General features: G+C 49.0%; 1 protein-coding gene across 1 annotated transcript in view; it reads right to left on the minus strand.

The window, feature by feature from the left end:
- The window catches only part of LOC144609614 (pyruvate carboxylase, mitochondrial-like), an 87,858-nt gene that overhangs the window by 29,661 nt on the left and 38,858 nt on the right, over window positions 1–19,339 (minus strand). The window contains exon 4 of the mRNA XM_078428113.1: window positions 12,773–12,994. Within this exon, the coding sequence (XP_078284239.1) occupies window positions 12,773–12,994 (222 nt within the window). The remainder of the gene's footprint in view (window positions 1–12,772; window positions 12,995–19,339) is intronic.

Raw genomic sequence — 19,339 nt, forward strand, 5'->3', positions numbered from 1 at the left:
CACTAACACTATCCTACACACACTCGGTTACAATTTACACATTTACCAAACCAATTAACCTACAAACCCGCATGTCTTTGGAGTGTGGGAGGAAACCGAAGATCTCGGAGAAAACCCACGCGGGTCACGGGGAGAACGTACAAACTCCGTACAGTCGGCGCCCGTAGTCCGGATGGAACCCGGGTCTCTGGCGCTGTAAGCGCTGTAAGGTGGCAACTCTACCGCCGTGCCATCGTGACCGCCCTTGGTTTGGTATAAATGTAAATTGTCCCTGGTGTGTGTAGGATAGTGTTAGTGTGCGGGGATCGCTGGTCGGCGCGGACACGGTGGGCCGAAGGGCCTGTTTCCGCGCTGTATCCCTGAACTAAACTAAACTAAATTAAATATCCGATCTAAATCCCGTTTCATCTTCTGAAGGCTTTCCTCGCTGTGCACGGCTCAACCACGTAGAACTCCTTAAAGTCAGAGCTTTACCTCAATCCCACAAATTAATAATAAAGGTATTGGCTGTACTCCCCAACAGAGACTTAATCGCTGGGTCCCATCCAGCTGAACGCTGCCCGCACACTGTCCACGGTTCAAGTTCATATGCGATAGGAGCAGAATTAGGCCATTCGGCCCATCGAGTCTACTCCGCCATTCAATCGTGGCTGACCTATCTCTCCCTCCTAACCCCATTCTCCTGCCTTCTCCCCGTAATCCCTGGATACACTGGAATTTAGAAGGATGTAGGTTAATTGACTGGGTAAATGTAAAGATTGTCCCTAGTGTGTGTAGGATAGTGTTAATGTGCGAGGATCGCTGGGCGGCGCGGACTCGGTGGGCCGAAAGGCCTGTTTCCGCGCTGTATCTGAAATATGAAAATAAATATGAAAATATCTTATATACACTGGAATTTAGAAGGATGAGAGGAGATCTTATCAAAACATATAAGATTATTAAGGGGTTGGACACGTTAGAGGCAGGAAACATGTTCCCAATGTTGGGGGAGTCCAGAACCAGGGGCCACACAGTTTAAGAATAATGGGTAGGCCATTTAGAACTGAGATGAGGAAAAACTTTTTCACTCAGAGAGTTGTAAATCTGTGGAATTCTCTGCCTCAGAAGACAGTGGAGGCCAATTCTCTGAATGCATTCAAGAGAGAGTTAGATAGAGCTCTAAAGGATAGCGGAGTCAGGGGGTATGGGGAGAAGGCAGGAACGGGGTACTGATTGAGAATGATCAGCCATGATCACATTGAATGGCGGTGCTGGCTCGAAAGGCCGAATGGCCTCCTCCTGCACCTATTGTCTATTGTCTATTGTCTATTGTCTAACCCCTGACAGACATACTAATCAAGAATCTATCCATTTCTGCCTTAAAAATATCCACTGACTTCGCCTCCACAGCCGTCTGTGGCAAAGAATCCCACAGATTCACCGCCCTCTGACTAAAGAAATTCCTCCTCATCTCCTTCCTGAAGGAACGTCCTTTAATTCTGAGGCTGTGCCCTCTGGTCCTAGACTCTCCCACTAGTGGAAACATCCTCTCCACATCCACTCTATCCAGGCCGCTCACTATTCTGTACGTTTCAACGAGTTTCCCCCCCCCCCCCCCATCCTTCCAAACTCCAGCGAGTACAGGCCCAGTGCCGACAAACGCTCATCGTACGTTAACCCGCTCATTCCTGCGACCATTCTCGTAAAGAGGCTGGTGAGATTATTTGCTCGATGGTGGTTAATTTGTCACAGATACAACTGCACAGTGAAATTCTTTTTTGCTTATCTTACACATGTTTTGTCGCCATGTTTTGCCGCCATGTTTTGCCGCCATGTTTTTGCCGCCATGTTTTGCCGCCATGTTTTTGTCGCCATGTTTTTGCCGCCATGTTTTTTCCGCCATGTTTTTTCCGCCATGTTTTCCCGGCATGTTTTTGCTGCCATGTTTTTGCCGCCATGTTTTTGCCGCCATGTTTTTCCGCCATGTTTTTGCCGCCATGTTTTGCCACCATTTTGCAAAGTCGCAAATGAGGGCCCCAACACTGGAACTTCTCAGTCAAGAGACTCTATTCCCAGTCCCTAGTTGTCTTACACCGAAGACAGAAACAAAACGCTGGGGTGCAAGGGGATCCAAGGATTCGACTGATCCAAGACCGACCTGCGTCTTCAAGGCAGAACTCGGGTGGGCATGGCCATGGTGGCACAGCGGTAGAGTTGCCGCCTTACAGCGAATGCAGCGCCGGAGACCCGGGTTCCATCCCGACTACGGGCGCCGTCTGCACGGGGTTTGTACGTTCTCCCCGTGACCCGCGTGGGTTTACTCCGGGATCTCCGGTTTCCTCCCACACTCCAAAGACGTGCAGGTTTGTATGTAAAAGTTGTCCCTAGTGTGTGTGTGTAGGATAGTGTTAGTGTGCGGGGATCGCTGGTCGGGACGGACTCGGTGGGCTGAAGGGCCTGTTTCCGCGCTGTACCTCTAAACTAAACTAGTTTTAGGGGGAGAGAAAAAATAACCAAACCCTCTCAGCTCTGAGTAGGGGGATAGACACATAAAAAGACACTCCAAAGACGTACGGGTATGTAGGTTAATTTGACTGGGTAAATGTAAAAAATTGTCCTTAGTGTGTGTAGGATAGTGTTAATGTGCGGGGATCGCTGGGCGGCGCGGACTTGGTGGGCCGAAAAGGCCTGTTTCCGCGCTGTATATATATGATATGATATGATATGCTAATGCTGGAGTAACGCAGGTCACGAGGAGAACGTGTACATACACCGTACAGGCAGCGCCCATGGTCGAGATGGAACCCGGGTCTCCAGCGATGTGAGGCAGCAGCTCTACCCGCTGCGCCACCGCGCCACCACTAATTAAACGCCCTTGACTTGAGACCTCATCTATTGTATCCGCTGCTCTAGATGTCAACTTCTCTACATCGGCGAAACCAAACGCAGGCTCGGCGATCGCTTCGCTCAACACCTTCGCTCAGTCCGCCTTAACCAACCTGATCTCCCGGTGGCTGAGCACTTCAACTCCCCCTCCCACTCCCAGTCTGACCTTACTGTCATGGGCCTCCTCCAGTGCCATAGTGAGGCCCACCGCAAATTGGAGGAACAGCACCTCATATTTCGCCTGGGTAGTTTGCAGCCCAGTGGTATGAACATTGACTTCTCCAACTTTGGATAGTTCCTCTGTCCCTCTCTTCCCCTCCCCCTTCCCAGTTCTCCCTCTATCTTCCTGTCTCCACCTATATCCTTCCTTTGTCCCTCCCCCCTGACATCAGTCTGAAGAAGGGTCTCGACCCAAAATGTCACCCATTCCCTCTCTCCTGAGATGCTGCCTGACCTGCTGAGTTACTCCAGCATTTTGTGAATAAATACCTTTGACTTGTGACCAAATGTTCTCGTCTTGCACAGGGACTTCCTGCTGTAAACTGTTTAAGAATAAACACTGGCAAATAATCTTGCCGCGTTAAAGGCAGCCAAGGTTTTCTCACTGTAAATGCTAATGAAACTATTCCCATTATCCGTGTTGGCAGGGACTTCTAATTGTAAATATTAACAAGGTTTCCTGTCAAAATATTAACCTGACGTTTCTCGGTTCTGAGCAGCGGAAAAAGGCCGGAGTAACTCAGCGGGTCAGCCTGACCTGCTGAGTTACTCCAGCATTCTGTGGATCAGTCTGAAGAAGGGTCTCGACCTGAAACGTCACCCGTTCCTTCTCTCCCGGGATGCTGCCTGTCCCGCTGAGTTACTCCAGCGTTTTGTGAATAAATACCTTCAAATGGAGGGAGAGATAGATCAGCCCTGATTGAATGGCGGAGTAGACCTGATGGGCCGAATGGCCCGATTCTACTCCTATCCCTTATTAACTTATGCAGGGAAATAAAAAACTGCAGACGCTGGTTTAAAGGATTGATCGCAGGTCGGCACGGGCTCGGCGGGTCGATGAGCCCGCAGTACCTCTGATAGTCGTAGAAACATAGACAATAGGTGCAGGAGGAGGCCATTCGGCCCTTCAAGCCAGCACCGCCATTCACTGTGATCATGGCTGATCGTCCACAATCAGTAACCCGTGCCTGCCTTCTCCCCATACCCCTTGATTCCGCTAGCCCCTAGAGCTCTATCTGACTCTCTCTCTTAAAGTCCAAAAGTCAACAAAGATCAAAGAGGGGCGGATTTGCAGTTTAATTGGCTTCTGCGAATTGTCCCTGGTGTGAAGGATAGTGCTAGTGTACGGGTAGATGCAAAAAGGCAACTCAGCGGGTCAGGCAGCATCTCTGGAGAGAAGGAATGGGTGACGTTTCGGGTCGAGACCCTTCTTCAGACTAGTCAGGGAAACGGGAGTTGGAGATGGTGAGGTCGAGAGATAAAGACAGATGGACAATAGGTGCAGGAGGAGGCCATTCGGCCCTTCGAGCCTGTACGCACCGCCATTCAATGTGATCATGGCTGATCATTCTCAATCAGTACCCCGTTCCTGCCTTCTCCCCATACCCCCTGACTCCGCTATCCTTAAGAGCTCTATCTAGCTCTCTCTTGAAAGCATCCAGAGAATTGGCCTCCACTGCCTTCTGAGGCAGAGAATTCCACAGATTCACAACTCTCTGACTGAAAAAGTTTTTCCTCATCTCCGTTCTAAATGGCCTACCCCTTATTCTTAAACTGTGGCCCCTGGTTCTGGACTCCCCCAACATCGGGAACATGTTTCCTGCCTCTAACGTGTCCAACCCCTTAATAATCTTATAATTTATGTTTCGATAAGATCTCCTCTCATCCTTCTAGATTCCAGTGTATACAAGCCCAGTCGCTCCAGTCTTTCAACATACGACAGTCCCGCCATTCCGGGAATTAACCTGGTGAACCTATGTTGCACGCCCTCAATAGCAAGAATATCCTTCCTCAAATTTGGAGACCAAAACTGCACACAGTACTCCAGGTGCGGTCTCACTAGGGCCCTGTACAACTGCACACAGTACTCCAGGTGCGGTCTCACTAGGGCCCTGTACAACTGCACACAGTACTCCAGGTGCGGTCTCACTAGGGCCCTGTACAACTGCACACAGTACTCCAGGTGCGGTCTCACTAGGGCCCTGTACAACTGCACACAGTACTCCAGGTGCGGTCTCACTAGGGCCCTGTACAACTGCACACAGTACTCTAGGTGCGGTCTCACTAGGGCCCTGTACAACTGAATGAAAGAGATGCGAAAAAGACATCAGGGGTATCGCAAAAAGCTGGAGTAACTCAGCGGGTCGGGCAGCATCTCTGGAGAGAAGGAATCGAGACCCGAAACGTCACCCATTCCTGCTCTCCTGAGATGCTGCCTGACCCGCTGAGTTGCTCCAGCTTTTTGGGATGCCTTCGATTTGTACCAGCATCTGCAGTTATTTCCCTACAAAAAAAGACGTCTGGTGGGAGAGCAGGAAAGAGTCACGGAGGGGGGGCAGTGAGAGAGGGCGATGCACTAGTCTCATCGGTGAGAGGAGAACTTCTTCAAAGCAGGCTCCCCTTGAGAAGATTCGTCGCAGTGGAGCGGACAAAAACGCGCAGGAAGGAACTGCAGACGCTGGCCTAAACTGAAGCTGGACACAAAATGTAGGCTGGAGGAACTCAGTGGGACAGGGCAGGGAAGGAACGGATGACTTTTTTCGGGTCGAGACCCCCTTCTCCGCCGAAGATCTCGGGAGAAATCCCACGCGGGTCACGGGGAGAACGTACAAACTCCGTACAGACGGCGCCCGTAGTCAGGATGGAACCCGGGTCTCTGGCGCTGCATTCGCTGTGAGGCAGCAACTCTACCGCTGCGCCACCGTGACCGCCCATATCTCTCTGCACCATCATTAGTACTTCTCGTTTCCCTTTGCCGTGACTTTCAGTCTGAAGAAGGGTCTCGCCCCGAAACGTCACCCATTCCTTCTCTCCAGAGATGCTGCCCGACCCGCTGAGTTACCCCAGCTTTTTGTTGAGTTTAATTTAGTTTATAGTTTAGAGATACAGCGCGGAAACAGGCCCTTTCGGCCCACCGGGTCTGCGCCGACCAGCGATCCCCGCACACTAACACTATCCTACACACACTAGGGACAATTTTTACATTTACACCAAGCCAATTAACCTACAAACCTGCACGTCTTTGGAGTGTGGGAGGAAACCGAAGATCTCGGAGAAAACCCACGCAGGTCACGGGGAGAACGTACAAACTCCGTACAGACAGCACCCGTGGTCGGGATCGAACCCGGGTCTCCGGCGCTGCATTCGCTGTAAGGCGGCAACACTACCGCTGCGCCACTGTGCCACCATTTGTGTCTATATAAAATTTATATATATATAATATAAGAAAATAACTGCAGATATATATATATACATATATATATAGCTCTATTTCCCCCTTCCTCTCTCCCTTCCTCTCTCCCTTCCTCTCTCCCTTCCTCTCTCCCTTCCTCTCTCTCTCTCTCTCTCTCTCTCTCTCTCTCTCTCTCTCTCTCTCTGTCTCTCTCTGTATCTCTCTGTATCTCTCTCTCTCTGTATCTCTCTCTCTCTGTATCTCTCTGTATCTCTCTCTCTCTCTCTCTCTCTCTCTCTCTCTCTCTCTCTCTCTCTGTCTCTCTCTGTATCTCTCTGTCTCTCTCTGTATCTCTCTGTATCTCTCTCTCTCTCTGTCTCTCTCTCTCTCTCTCTGTATCTCTCTCTGTATCTCTTTCTCTCGTTACCCATTCCGTGCAGGGAGAATTATTTCTGCAGTTTAGTGTTTTATGAAACTCGTGATGCTGGGAATGAGCTGGAGATTTGCAATGTTCTCATCGCAGTGGGGGGAGAAGAAGTACTTTGTTTGCTCATCGCAGGCCTTGGTCAGAGCTTCTGGTCATGCCAGCTAGGCTGGCCTGTCACAATGGGCACACACACACTGCCCGCACACACACACACACACATACACGCACACACACACTGCCCGCACACACACACTGCCCGCACACACACACTGCCCACACACACACGCACACGCACACGCACACACATACACACACACACTGCCCGCACACACACACTGCCCGCACACACACACACTGCCCGCACACACACACGCACGCACACACACACTGCCCGCACACACACACGCGCACACACACACACACACTGCCCGCACACACACACAAACACACACACACTCACCCACACACACACGCACGCACACACGCACGCACATACACACACACACACACGCACGCACATACACACTGACATGCACACACACACTGCCCGCACACACACTGCCCGCATACAAACACACACACACGCGCATGCCCGCACACACACGCACAAACACACACACGCATGCACGCACACACACTGCACACGCACGCACATACACACACACACATCTACACACATCTACATACACATATATTCACACACACACGCACATATACACACACGCACATATACACACACACACACACATACAGCACCCGAGGTGGGGATGGAAGTCGTGTCTCTGGCGCTGTGAGGCAGTGGCTCTACCCGCTGTGCCAGCGTGCCGCTGCTTGTGACTGGCTCATCCTGCCACCTGTGGGGGAACTGCCCGATATTCCACTGAGCAGCCACCATCACGGAGGCAGATCTGTGCTCGTTAGATGCGCTGCCACTTAGGATCAATTAACTGTAAAGAACTTTGTTCAAGGGGAGAGGACTTTTGATTATGTGCTGGTCCATCGCGAGCACAGACACGGGCCCCACATTAACATTCACCAACCACTACAGCTTTAATTTATGCTAATTACACGCCACTGTGTTTAAAGGTTACGACATTTAAATGTAGTTTTGTTATTTAGTGAGTGTCTGCATTAATATGGATTTGCCTCTGTATGTGCACAGTGTGTATATGTGTGTATATGTGTGTGTGTGTGTGTGCGTGCGCACGCGTGTGTGTGTGTATATGTGTGTGTGTGTGTGTGTGTGTGCGCGCGCGCTGTGTGTGTGTGTATGTGTGTATATGTGTGTGTGTGTGTGTGTGTGTGTGTGTGTGCGCGCTGTGTGTGTGTGTGTATATGTGTGTGTGTGTGTGTGTGTGTGTGCGCATGCGTGTGTGTGTGTGTGTGTATATGTGCGTGTGTGTGTGAATATATGTGTGTATGTACATGTTTGTGTAGGGAGTTTGTACGTTCTCCCCGTGACCTGCGTGGGTTTTCTCCGAGATCTTCGGTTTCCTCCCACACTCCAAAGACGTGCAGGTTTGTGGATTAATTGGCTGGGTAAATGTACAAATTGTCCCTAGTGCGTGTAGGATAGTGTTAGTGTGCGGGGATCGCTGAGCAGCGCGGACCCGTTAGGCCGAAGGGCCTGTTTCCGCGCTGTATCTCTGAATTAAATAAACTAAACGTGATAAATGGAATAAGGTGAATAACGTTTAGTGCAAGATAAAGTCCAATAGACAATAGACAATGGGTGCAGGAGGAGGCCATTCGGCCCGTCGAGCCAGCACTGCCATTCAATGTGATCATGGCTGATCATCCACAATCTTGGAAGTAAGAATAGAAAGGCAGATTATTATCTGAATGGTGTCAAGTTAGGAGGAGGGGGAGTTCAACGAGATCTGGGTGTCCTAGTGCATCAGTCAATGAAAGGAAGCATGCAGGTTCAGCAGGCAGTGAAGAAAGCCAATGGAATGTTGGCCTTCGTAACAAGAGGAGTTGAGTATAGGAGCAAAGAGGTCCTTCTACAGTTGTACCGGGCCCTGGTGAGACCGCACCTGGAGTACTGTGTGCAGTTTTGGTCTCCAAATTTGAGGAAGGATATTCTTGCTATGGAGGGCGTGCAGCGTAGGTTCACTAGATTAATTCCCGGAATGGCGGGACTGTCGTATGTTGAAAGGCTGGAGCGATTGGGCTTGTATACACTGGAATTTAGAAGGATGAGGGGGGATCTTATTGAAACATATAAGATAATTAGGGGATTGGACACATTAGAGGCAGATAACATGTTCCCAATGTTGGGGGAGTCCAGAACAAGGGGCCACAGTTTGAGAATAAGGGGTAGGCCATTTAGAACGGAGATGAGGAAGAACTTTTTCAGTCAGAGGGTGGTGAAGGTGTGGAATTCTCTGCCTCAGAAGGCAGTGGAGGCCAGTTCGTTGGATGCTTTCAAGAGAGAGCTGGATAGAGCTCTTAAGGATAGCGGAGTGAGGGGGTATGGGGAGAAGGCAGGAACGGGGTACTGATTGATAGTAATCAGCCATGATCGCATTGAATGGCGGTGCTGGCTCGAAGGGCTGAATGGCCTACTCCTGCACCTATTGTCTATTGTCTATTGTCTATCAGTACCCCGTTCCTGCCTTCTCCCCATACCCCCTGACTCCGCTATCCTTAAGAGCTCTATCTAGCTCTCTCTTGAAAGTATTCAGTGAATTGGCCTCCACTGCCTTCTGAGGCAGAGAATTCCACAGATTCACAACTCTCTGACTGAAAAGGTTTTTCCTCATCTCCGTTCTAAATGGCCGACCCCTTATTCTTAAACTGTGGCCCCTGGTTCTGGACTCCCCCAACATTGGGAACATGTTTCCTGCCTCTAGCGTGTCCAATCCCTTAATAATCTTATACGTTTCGATAAGATCCCCTCTCATCCTTCTAAATTCCAGTGTATACTAGCCTAGTTGCTCCAGTCTTTCAACATACGACAGTCCCACCATTCCGGGAATTAACCTAGTAAACCTACGCTGCACGCCCTCAATAGCAAGAATATCCTTCCTCAAATTTGGAGACCAAAACTGCACACAGTACTCCAGGTGCGGTCTCACTAGGGCCCTGTACAACTGCAGCAGGACCTCTTTGCTCCTATACTCAACTCCTCTTGTTATGAAGGCCAACATTCCATTGGCTTTCTTCACTGCCTCCTGTACCTGCATGCTTACTTTCAGTGACTTTAAGTTCAAGTCTAGCTACAAACAGATCCCGACAGCCTTTCCAGGTGAGGCAGAGGTTCACTTGCACCTCCTCCAACCTCATCTACTGTATCCGCTGTTCCAGGTGTGGACTCCTGTACATCGGCGAGACCAAGCGCAGGCTCGGCGATCGTTTCGCTCAACACCTCCGCTCAGTCCGCCTGAACCTACCTGATCTCCCGGTTGCCAAACACTTTAACCCCCTCCCACTCCCACACTGACCTCTCTGTCCTGGGCCTCCTCCACTGTCAGAGTGAGGCTCAGCGCAAATTGGAGGAACAGCACCTCATATTTCGCTTGGGCAGCTCACACCCCAGCGGTATGAACATTGACTTCTCCAACTTCAAGTAACCCTTGCTTTCCCTCTCTCTCTCTTTCCCTCCCCCACCCTTGTCGTTGTACTAGTTTCACTGTCGTCCTGTTGAGTTCCACTGTCTGTACAACTCGTTATCACCTTCCCCCCACAGCCAACAATGGACCATTGTGGGCTCTACCGCGGAGTTACTCCAGCTTTTTGTGTCCATCATTGACCATTGAACTATTGAACCATTGATCCACTAATCATTGAACCATTGACCATTGAACCATCGACCATTGATCATCGACCATCCATTATTGACCAGTGACCATTGCCCCATTGACAATTAAACCATTGACCATTCATCTTGGCCATTGATCCATTGACTATTGACCCATTGACTTTTGATCATTGACCATTGACCATTGACTTTTGATCATTGACCACTGATCCGTTGGACCATTGATCCAATTGATTATTGACCATTGACCCATTGACCATTGGCCATTGATCCATTGACTATTGACCATTGACTTTTGATCATTGATCACTGATCCATTGGTCCAATTGATTATTGACCATTGACCATTGATCCATTGACCATTGGCCATTAATCCATTGACCATTGACCATTGACCATTAATCCATTGACTATTGACCATTTACTGTTGACTATTGGCCATTGACCATTGATCGTTAATCCATTGACCATTGACTATTGACAATTGACCATTGAACCATTGAACATTAACATTTGATCATTAATCTATTGACCATTGACCCATTAACCCATTGATCCATTGACTAGTGACCATTGACTATTGACCATTGACAATTGACCATTAATCCATTGGCAATTGACCATTGACAATTGATAATGGACCATCAACCATTTACCAACTGATCCATTGACAATTGACCATTGACCCATTGACTATTGAATCATTGACCATTGACCCATTAACTATTGATAATGGACCATTGATCCATTGACAGTTGACCATTGATCCATTGATCCATTGACTTTTGATCCATTGACCATTGACCATTAATCCATTGACCATTATTCCATTGACAATTAATCCATTGACCATTGATCCATTGACTTTTGACGCATTGACCATTAATCCATTGATCATTGACCATTGATCCATTGATGCATGGACCATTGATCCATTAATCCATTGATCATTGATCCATTGACTTTTGACGCATTGACCATTAATCCATTGATCATTGACCATTGACCATTAATCCATTGACCATTATTCCATTGATCATTGACCATTGGCCATTAATCCATTGGACCATTGATCCATTTACAATTGACCATTAACCAATTGACTATTGAATCATTGACCATTGACCCATTAACTATTGATAATGGACCATTGATCCATTGACAGTTGAACATTGATCCATTGATCCATTGACTTTTGATCCATTGACCATTGACCCATTGACCATTAATCAATTGACAATTAACCCATTGACCATTAATCCATTGACCATTAATCCATTGACCATGAATCCATTGACCATTGATCCATTGACCATTGATTCATTGACCATTGATTCATTGACCATTGATTCATTGATCATTGACCATTAATCCATTGACTTTTGATCCATTGATCATTGACCATGAATCCATTGACCATTAATCCATTGACATGAATCCATTGACCATTGATCGATTGACCATTGGCCATTGATCCATTGACCATTGACTTTTGATCCATTGACCATTGACCATTAATCCATTGACAATTAATCCATTGACCATTAATCCATTGACCATTAATCCATTGACCATTAATCCATTGATATAACATATAACATATAACATATAACAACTACAGCATGGAAACAGGCCTGTACGGCCCTACCAGTCCACGCCGACCATTCTCCCTGACCTAGTCTCATCTACCTGCACTCAGACCATAACCCTCCAATCCCCTCCTATCCATATACCTATCCAATTTACTCTTAAATAATAAAATCGAGCCCGCCTCCACCACTTCCACCGGAAGCCCATTCCATACAGCCACAACCCTCTGAGTAAAGAAGTTCCCCCTCATGTTACCCCTAAACCTTTGTCCCTCAATTCTGAAGCTATGTCCCCTTGTTGGAATCTTCCCCACTCTCAAAGGGAAAAGCCTACCCACGTCAACTCCGTCTGTCCCTCTCAAAATTTTAAAAACCTCTATCAAGTCCCCCCTCAACCTTCTACGCTCCAAAGAATAAAGACCCAACCTATTCAACCTCTCTCTGTAGCCTAAGTGCTGAAACCCAGGCAACATTCTAGTAAATCTCCTCTGTACCCTCTCCATTTTGTCGACATCCTTCCTATAATTTGGCGACCAGAACTGCACACCATACTCCAGATTCCAGATCATTGACCATTGACCATTAATCCATTGAGCATTAATCCATTGATCATTGATCCATTAATCCATTGATCATTGATCCATTAATCCATTGACCATTAGTCCATTGACCATTAATCCATTGATTCATTGGCCATTGATTCATTGGAAGGTTGCAGGGCAGACAGCTGTTCTTACCTCCCCAGTTCTCGATGCTGAAGAGTTGGTGCAGGTTGTGTGCCACGTAGGGGGAGATGAGCTTCAGGTCGTGGGTGCGGACGCGGGTGGCCAGCAGGGACTGGTGGGCGTCTCGGAAGGTGGTGTCGGTCAGCAGCAGGCCCCGGTGCTCCCTCACCGCCTTGGCGAAACCCTCGGGTCCTTCCCGCAGCAGGATGTCCCGGAAGCCGTCCGGAGGTTCGCCTGCAGGGGGGGAAAGGTGGGGGGGGGGGGGAGAAGGCGGTCAGAGACGTCCCGTAGAAGGCCGAGGAGGTTCGGCAAGCCCCATCCAGCGACCCTCACCAACCTCGACAGATGGACCATTGTGGGCTCCACCGCTGAGTTACTCCAGCTTTTTTGTGTGTCTGTCGTTGACCATTGATCATTGACCCTCTACAACTTAGTCATGGAGTCACAGAGTGATACAGTGTGGAAACAGGCCCTTCGGCCCAACTCGCCCAGACCGACCAACAAAATGTCCCAGCTACACTAGTCCCACCTGCCTGCGTTTGGCCCATATCCCTCCAACCCCGTCCTATCCATGTACCTGTCCAATTTTTTCTTAAACGATGGGATAGTCCCAGCCTCAACTACCTCCTCTGGCAGAACGTTCCACACACCCACCACCCTCTGTGTGAAAAAGTTACCCCTCGGGTTCCTATTAAATCTTTGTCCCCCCTTCACCTTGAACCTGTGTCCTCTGGTCCTCGATTCCCCTACTCTGGGTAAAAGACTCTGTGCGTCTACCTTCTACAGACGGGTCAGGCAGCGTCTCTGGAGAAAAGGAATAGGTGAAATTTCATAGTCAAGACCCTTCTTCAGACTGAAATGGAGGTGGGTGTTGTCACCTTGTCGTGGTGAAGAAGCTTGTGTGGTCCTGAGATCCTGAGAGCGATGCATCTGGAGCTACGCTCCTGGTAGGGTCACCCATGGTAGTACGGTCGAGGGGGAGGTCCCTGACAAAGAGCGATCCAACCAAGACCTCAACGGTGGAAGAGGCGGAGGATAGACAATAGACAATAGACAACAGGTGCAGGAGGAGACCATTCGGCCCTTCGAGCCAGCACCGCCATTCAATGTGATCATGGCTGATCATTCTCAATCAGTACCCCGTTCCTGCCTTCTCCCCATACCCCCTGACTCCGCTATCCTTAAGAGCTCTATCTAGCTCTCTCTTGAATGCATTCAGAGAATTGGCCTCCACTGCCTTCTGAGGCAGAGAATTCCACAGATTCACAACTCTCTGACTGAAAAAGTTTTTCCTCATCTCCGTTCTAAATGGCCGACCCCTTATTCTTAAACTGTGTGGCCCCTTATTCTGGACTCCCCCAACATCGGGAACATGTTTCCTGCCTCTAGCGTGTCCAACCCCTTAATAATCTTATACGTTTCGATAAGATCCCCTCTCATCCTTCTAAATTCCAGTGTATACAAGCCCAGTCGCTCCAGTCTTTCAACATATGACAGTCCTGCCATTCCGGGATTTAACCTGGTGAACCTACGCTGCACGCCCTCAATAGCAAGAATATCCTTCTTGCTATTGAGGGCGTGCAGCGTAGGTTTACTATTGACGGCTGACTTTAGTGGAGCGTCACAACGGCTGGGAAGGCTGCAGCAGAAAAGGGTCCCCGGTGGTCTTGGACTCCACGCCACTGGATCCTGACCCAGATCTGTCAAGGACCATGTGGTGGCTGTCTGTGCTCCAGTCTCCCCACGTTAAACAAAGCAAAATACGAGGTGCTGTTCCTCCAATTTGTGCTGGGCCTCACTCTGACAATGGAGGAGGCCCAGGACAGAGAGGTCAGTGTGGGAGTGGGAGGGGGAGTTAAAGTGTTTGGCAACCGGGAGATCAGGTAGGTTCAGGCGGACTGAGCGGAGGCAGTTCTGGTCTCCTAATTTGAGGAAGGACATCCTTGCTATTGAGGGAGTGCAGCGTAGGTTCACCAGGTTAATTCCCGGGATGGCGGGACTAATATATGATGAAAGAATGGGTCGACCGGGCTTGTATTCACTGGGATTTAGATGAGATGGGATCTTACAATTCTTAAGGGATTGGACAGACTAGATGCAGGAAAAATGTTCCCGATGTTGGGGGGAGTCCAGAACCAGGGGGTCACACAGTTTTAGAATAAGGGGTCGGCCATTTAGGACAGAGATGAGGAAAAACTTTTTCACCAGGAGAGTTGTGAATCTGTGGAATTCTCTGCCACAGAGGGCAGTGGAGGCCGATTCACTGAATGTTCTCAAGAGAAAGAGTTAGATTTAGCTCTTAGGGCTAATGGAATCAAGGGATGTGGGGAGAAAGCAGGAACGGGGTACAGATTGTGGATGATCAGCTGTGATCATATTGAATGGCAGTGCTGGCTCGAAGGGCCGAATGGCCTCCTCTTGCACCTATTTTCTATGTTTCTATGATTCTGTGTAGGCTTGGATCAGGTTTTAAACTTGAACTAAGAATGTGTAATTCATGAAAATTGGGCCCCGTATCTGAGGAAGGGCGTGCTGGCTCTGGAGAGGGTCCAGAGGAGGTTTACGAGAACGATCCCAGGAATGAGTGGGTTAACGTACGATGAGCGTTTGTCGGCACGGGGCCTGTACTCACTGGAGTTTAGAAGGATGAGGCATTGAAATGTACAGAATAGTGAGTGGCCTGGATAGAGTGGATTTGGAGAGGATGTTTCCACTAGTGGGAGAGTCTAGGACCAGAGGGCACAGCCTCAGAATTAAAGGACGCACCTTTAGGAAGGAGATGAGGAGGGATTTCTTCAGTCAGGGGGCAGTGAATCTGTGGGATTCTTTGCCACAGACGGCTGTGGAGGCCACAAGTCAGTGGATATATTTAAGGCAGAGATGGATAGATTCTTGATTAGTGTGGGTGTCAGGGGTTATGGGGAGAAGGCAGGAGAATGGGGTTAGGAGAGAGAGATAGATCAACCATGATTGAATGGCGGAGTGGACTTGAGGGGTCCAATGGGCTATTACTGCTTGAAGTAGTTATGAACTTAAGAAGTCTAAACTGTGGAACTTGAAGAGGATATGGCCTCCACATAAGTCCAACATAGATAGCTTATTAGTTTAGTTTAGTTTAGAGATACAGCGCGGAAACAGGCCCTTCGGCCCACCGGGTCCGCGCCGCCCAGCGATCCCCGCACACTAACACTATCCTACACACACTAGGGACAATTTTTACATTTACCAAGCCAATTAACCTACATACCTGCACGTCTTTGGAGTGTGGGAGGAAACCGAAGATCTCGGAGAAAACCCACTCAGGACACGGGGAGAACGCACAAACTCCATACAGACGGCGCCCGTAGTCGGGATGGAACCCGGGTCTCCGGCGCTGCATTCGCTGTAAGGCAGCGACTCTACCGCTGCGTCACCGTGTCCGCCCGATTCTATTGGGCAGGCTAGCTAGCTCTGATAGACTGGATTCATTAGATTCATTCAAAGCCACTTAATTCGCTGTTCACTAATGAAACTCGCAAACGGCTGGTTTAATTAAATAACTACCAGGGGTTTTACAATCAGATGACTTGGATTGGACTTCTAAAAATACAGTAACGTTGGAACTAATAGCACAACTATTAAATATATCAAGTGGCAAAATCTAGATGCAAAAATAAGAGACAGTCAATTATCATGTACGGCAGTGAAATTGCAAGAGTCTGCAGATGCTGAAGTTTAGTTTCGAGATAGAGTGCGGAAACATGTACAGAAGTGTGAAAAAACACCATCAGATTCAGGGGCAGTTTCTTCCCGGCTGTTATCAGGCAACTGAACCATCCTACCACAACCAGAGAGCAGTGCTGAACTACTATCTACCTCTTTGGTGACCCTCGGACTATCCTTGATCGGACTTTATCTTGCACTGAACGTTATTCCCTTATCATGAATCTATCTACACACTGCAAATGGATCGATTGTAATCTTGTATTGTCTTTCTGCGATCACCTTGTGCTACTAGCACCACCTTGGGATGGCGGGACTGTCATATGAGGAAAGATTGAAAAGACTGGGCTTGTATTCACTGGAGTTTAAAAGGATGAGAGGGGATCTTGTAGAGACGTATAAAATTATAAAAGGACTGGACAAGCTGGATGCAGGAAAAACGTTCCCCAATGTTGGGCGAGTCCAGATCCAGGGGCCACACACAGTCCTAGAATAAAGGGGAGGCCATTTAAAACTGAGGTGAGAAGGAACTTTTTCACCCAGAGAGTTGTGAATGTGTGGAATTCTCTGCCACAGAGGGCAGTGGAGGCCAAATCACTGGATGGATTTAAGAGAGAGTTCGATAGAGCTCTAGGGGCTAGTGGAATCAAGGGATATGGGGAGAACGCAGGCACAGGTTACTGATTGTAGATGATCAGCCATGATCATAATGAATGGCGGTGCTGGCTCAAAGGGCCGAATGGCCTCCTCCTGCACCTATTTTCTATGTTTCTATGTTTCTATATCCTACATACACACGGGGCAATTTATTATTTACAGAAGCCAATTAACCTACAAACCTGCATGTTTTCCGTTTAGTTTAGTTTAGATATACAGCACGGTAACAGGCCCTTCGGCCCGTCGAGTCCGTGCCGACCAGCGATCCCCGCACACTAGCATTATCCCACACACGCTAGGGACATTTTGCAATTATTTTTACCGAAGCCAATTAGCGTACAAATCCGTACGACTTTGGAGTGTGGGAGGAAAACCAGAGCATCCGGAGAAAATCCGCACGGTCACATGGAGAACGTACAAACTCCGCACAGACAGCATTTGGGTTTGTAGGTTGATAGGCCCTCTGTAAATTGGTCCCAATGTGTAGGGAGTGGATGAGAAAGTGGGATAATGTAGAACCAGTGTGTGAGCGGGTGATCGCTGGGCGGCACGGACACGGTGGGCCGAAGGGCCTGTTTCCGTGCTGTATCTGTAAGACTAAGACTAAATTTTAGTTTAGTTTAGTTTAGAGATACAGCGCGGAAACAGGCCCTTCGGCCCACCGAGTCCGTGCTGACCGGCGATACCGTACACTAACACTATCCCACACACACACTGGGGACAATTTACACACGTACACCAAGCCAATTAACCTACAAACCTGCACGTCTTTGGAGTGTGGGAGGGAACTGGAGATCTCGGAGAAAACCCACGCAGGTCACGGGGAGAACGTACAAACACCGTACAGACGGCGCCCGTAGTCAGGATCGAACCTGAGTCTCTGGCGGTGCATTCGCTGTAAGGCAGCAACTCTACCGCTGTGCCAATCTAAAACTAATTGCATTTAGCTTGTAGGCGAGGGGGTCGAATATTGATGACAATATGGAGAGATTAAAATTGGATTAGATTATTGTAAGATTATGATATGCAGGATATTGCATATAATCTTGTGAGGGGCGGCACGGTGGCGCAGCCTATATCTTTCAGTCTGAAGAAGGGACTCGACCCGAAAAACGTCGCCCGTTCCTTTTCTCGAGAGAGAGGGAGGGGCGGGTTTTCTCCGAGATCTTCGGTTTCCTCCCACACTCCAAATACGTGCAGGTTTGTAGGAGAATTGGCAAGGTGTAAATGTAAAAATTGTCCCCAGTGTGTGTAGGATAGTGTTAGTGCGCGGGGATCGCTGGTCGGTGCGGACCCGGTGGGCCGAAGGGCCTGTTTTCGCTCTGTATCTCTAAACTAAAAGATGCTGCCTGATCCACTGAGTTACTCCAGCAGTTTGTGTCTATCTTCGGTAAGACTGGTCTTAGTTTAGTTTAGTTCAGAGATACAGCGCGGAAACAGGCCCTTCGGCCCACCGGGTCCGCGTCGACCAGCGATCTCCGCACACTAACACTATCCTACACACACTGGGGACAATTTACATTTACACCAAGCCAATTAACCGACAAACCTGCACGTCTTTGGAGTGTGGGAGGAAACCGAAGATCTCGGAGAAAACCCACGCGGGTCACGGGGAGAACGTACAAACTCCGTACAGACGGCGCCCGTGGTCGGGATCGAACCCGGGTCTCTGGCGCTGTGAGGCAGCAACTCTACCGCTGGCCGCCCTCAATGGAGCAATGATAGGACAGGTTTGGAAGGGTACGGGCCAAACGCGGGCAGGTGGGACTAGCGTAGATGGGGCATGTTGGTCGGCGGGGGCAGGTCGGGACGAAGGGCCTGTTTCCAGGCTGTCTGACTCTATGAATACACGATCATAAGAGATAGGAGTAGAGTTAGGCCATTCGGCCCATCGAGTCGACTCCGACATTCAATCACGGCTGTTCTATCTCTCCCTCCTAACCCCATTCTCCTGCCTTCTCCCCATAACCCCTGACACCCGCACTAATCAGGAATCTATCTATCTCTGCCTTAAATATATCCACTGAATTGTGGCCCCCAAAGCCATCTGTGGCAAAGAATCCCACAGATTCACCACCCTCTGCCAAACACATCGGCTCCAATGTTGTGTGGAGGCTTGGTCTACTCTGTCTCTCCCGCCATCCCGGGAATAAGAGGACTGGATCTCAACAACATTCCCACTTCAGCATATACTGAGAGAGGAGGGAGGGAGGGAGGGAG

Source organism: Rhinoraja longicauda, chromosome 34 (assembly GCF_053455715.1).
Source record: "Rhinoraja longicauda isolate Sanriku21f chromosome 34, sRhiLon1.1, whole genome shotgun sequence".
NCBI lineage: Eukaryota > Metazoa > Chordata > Chondrichthyes > Rajiformes > Arhynchobatidae > Rhinoraja > Rhinoraja longicauda.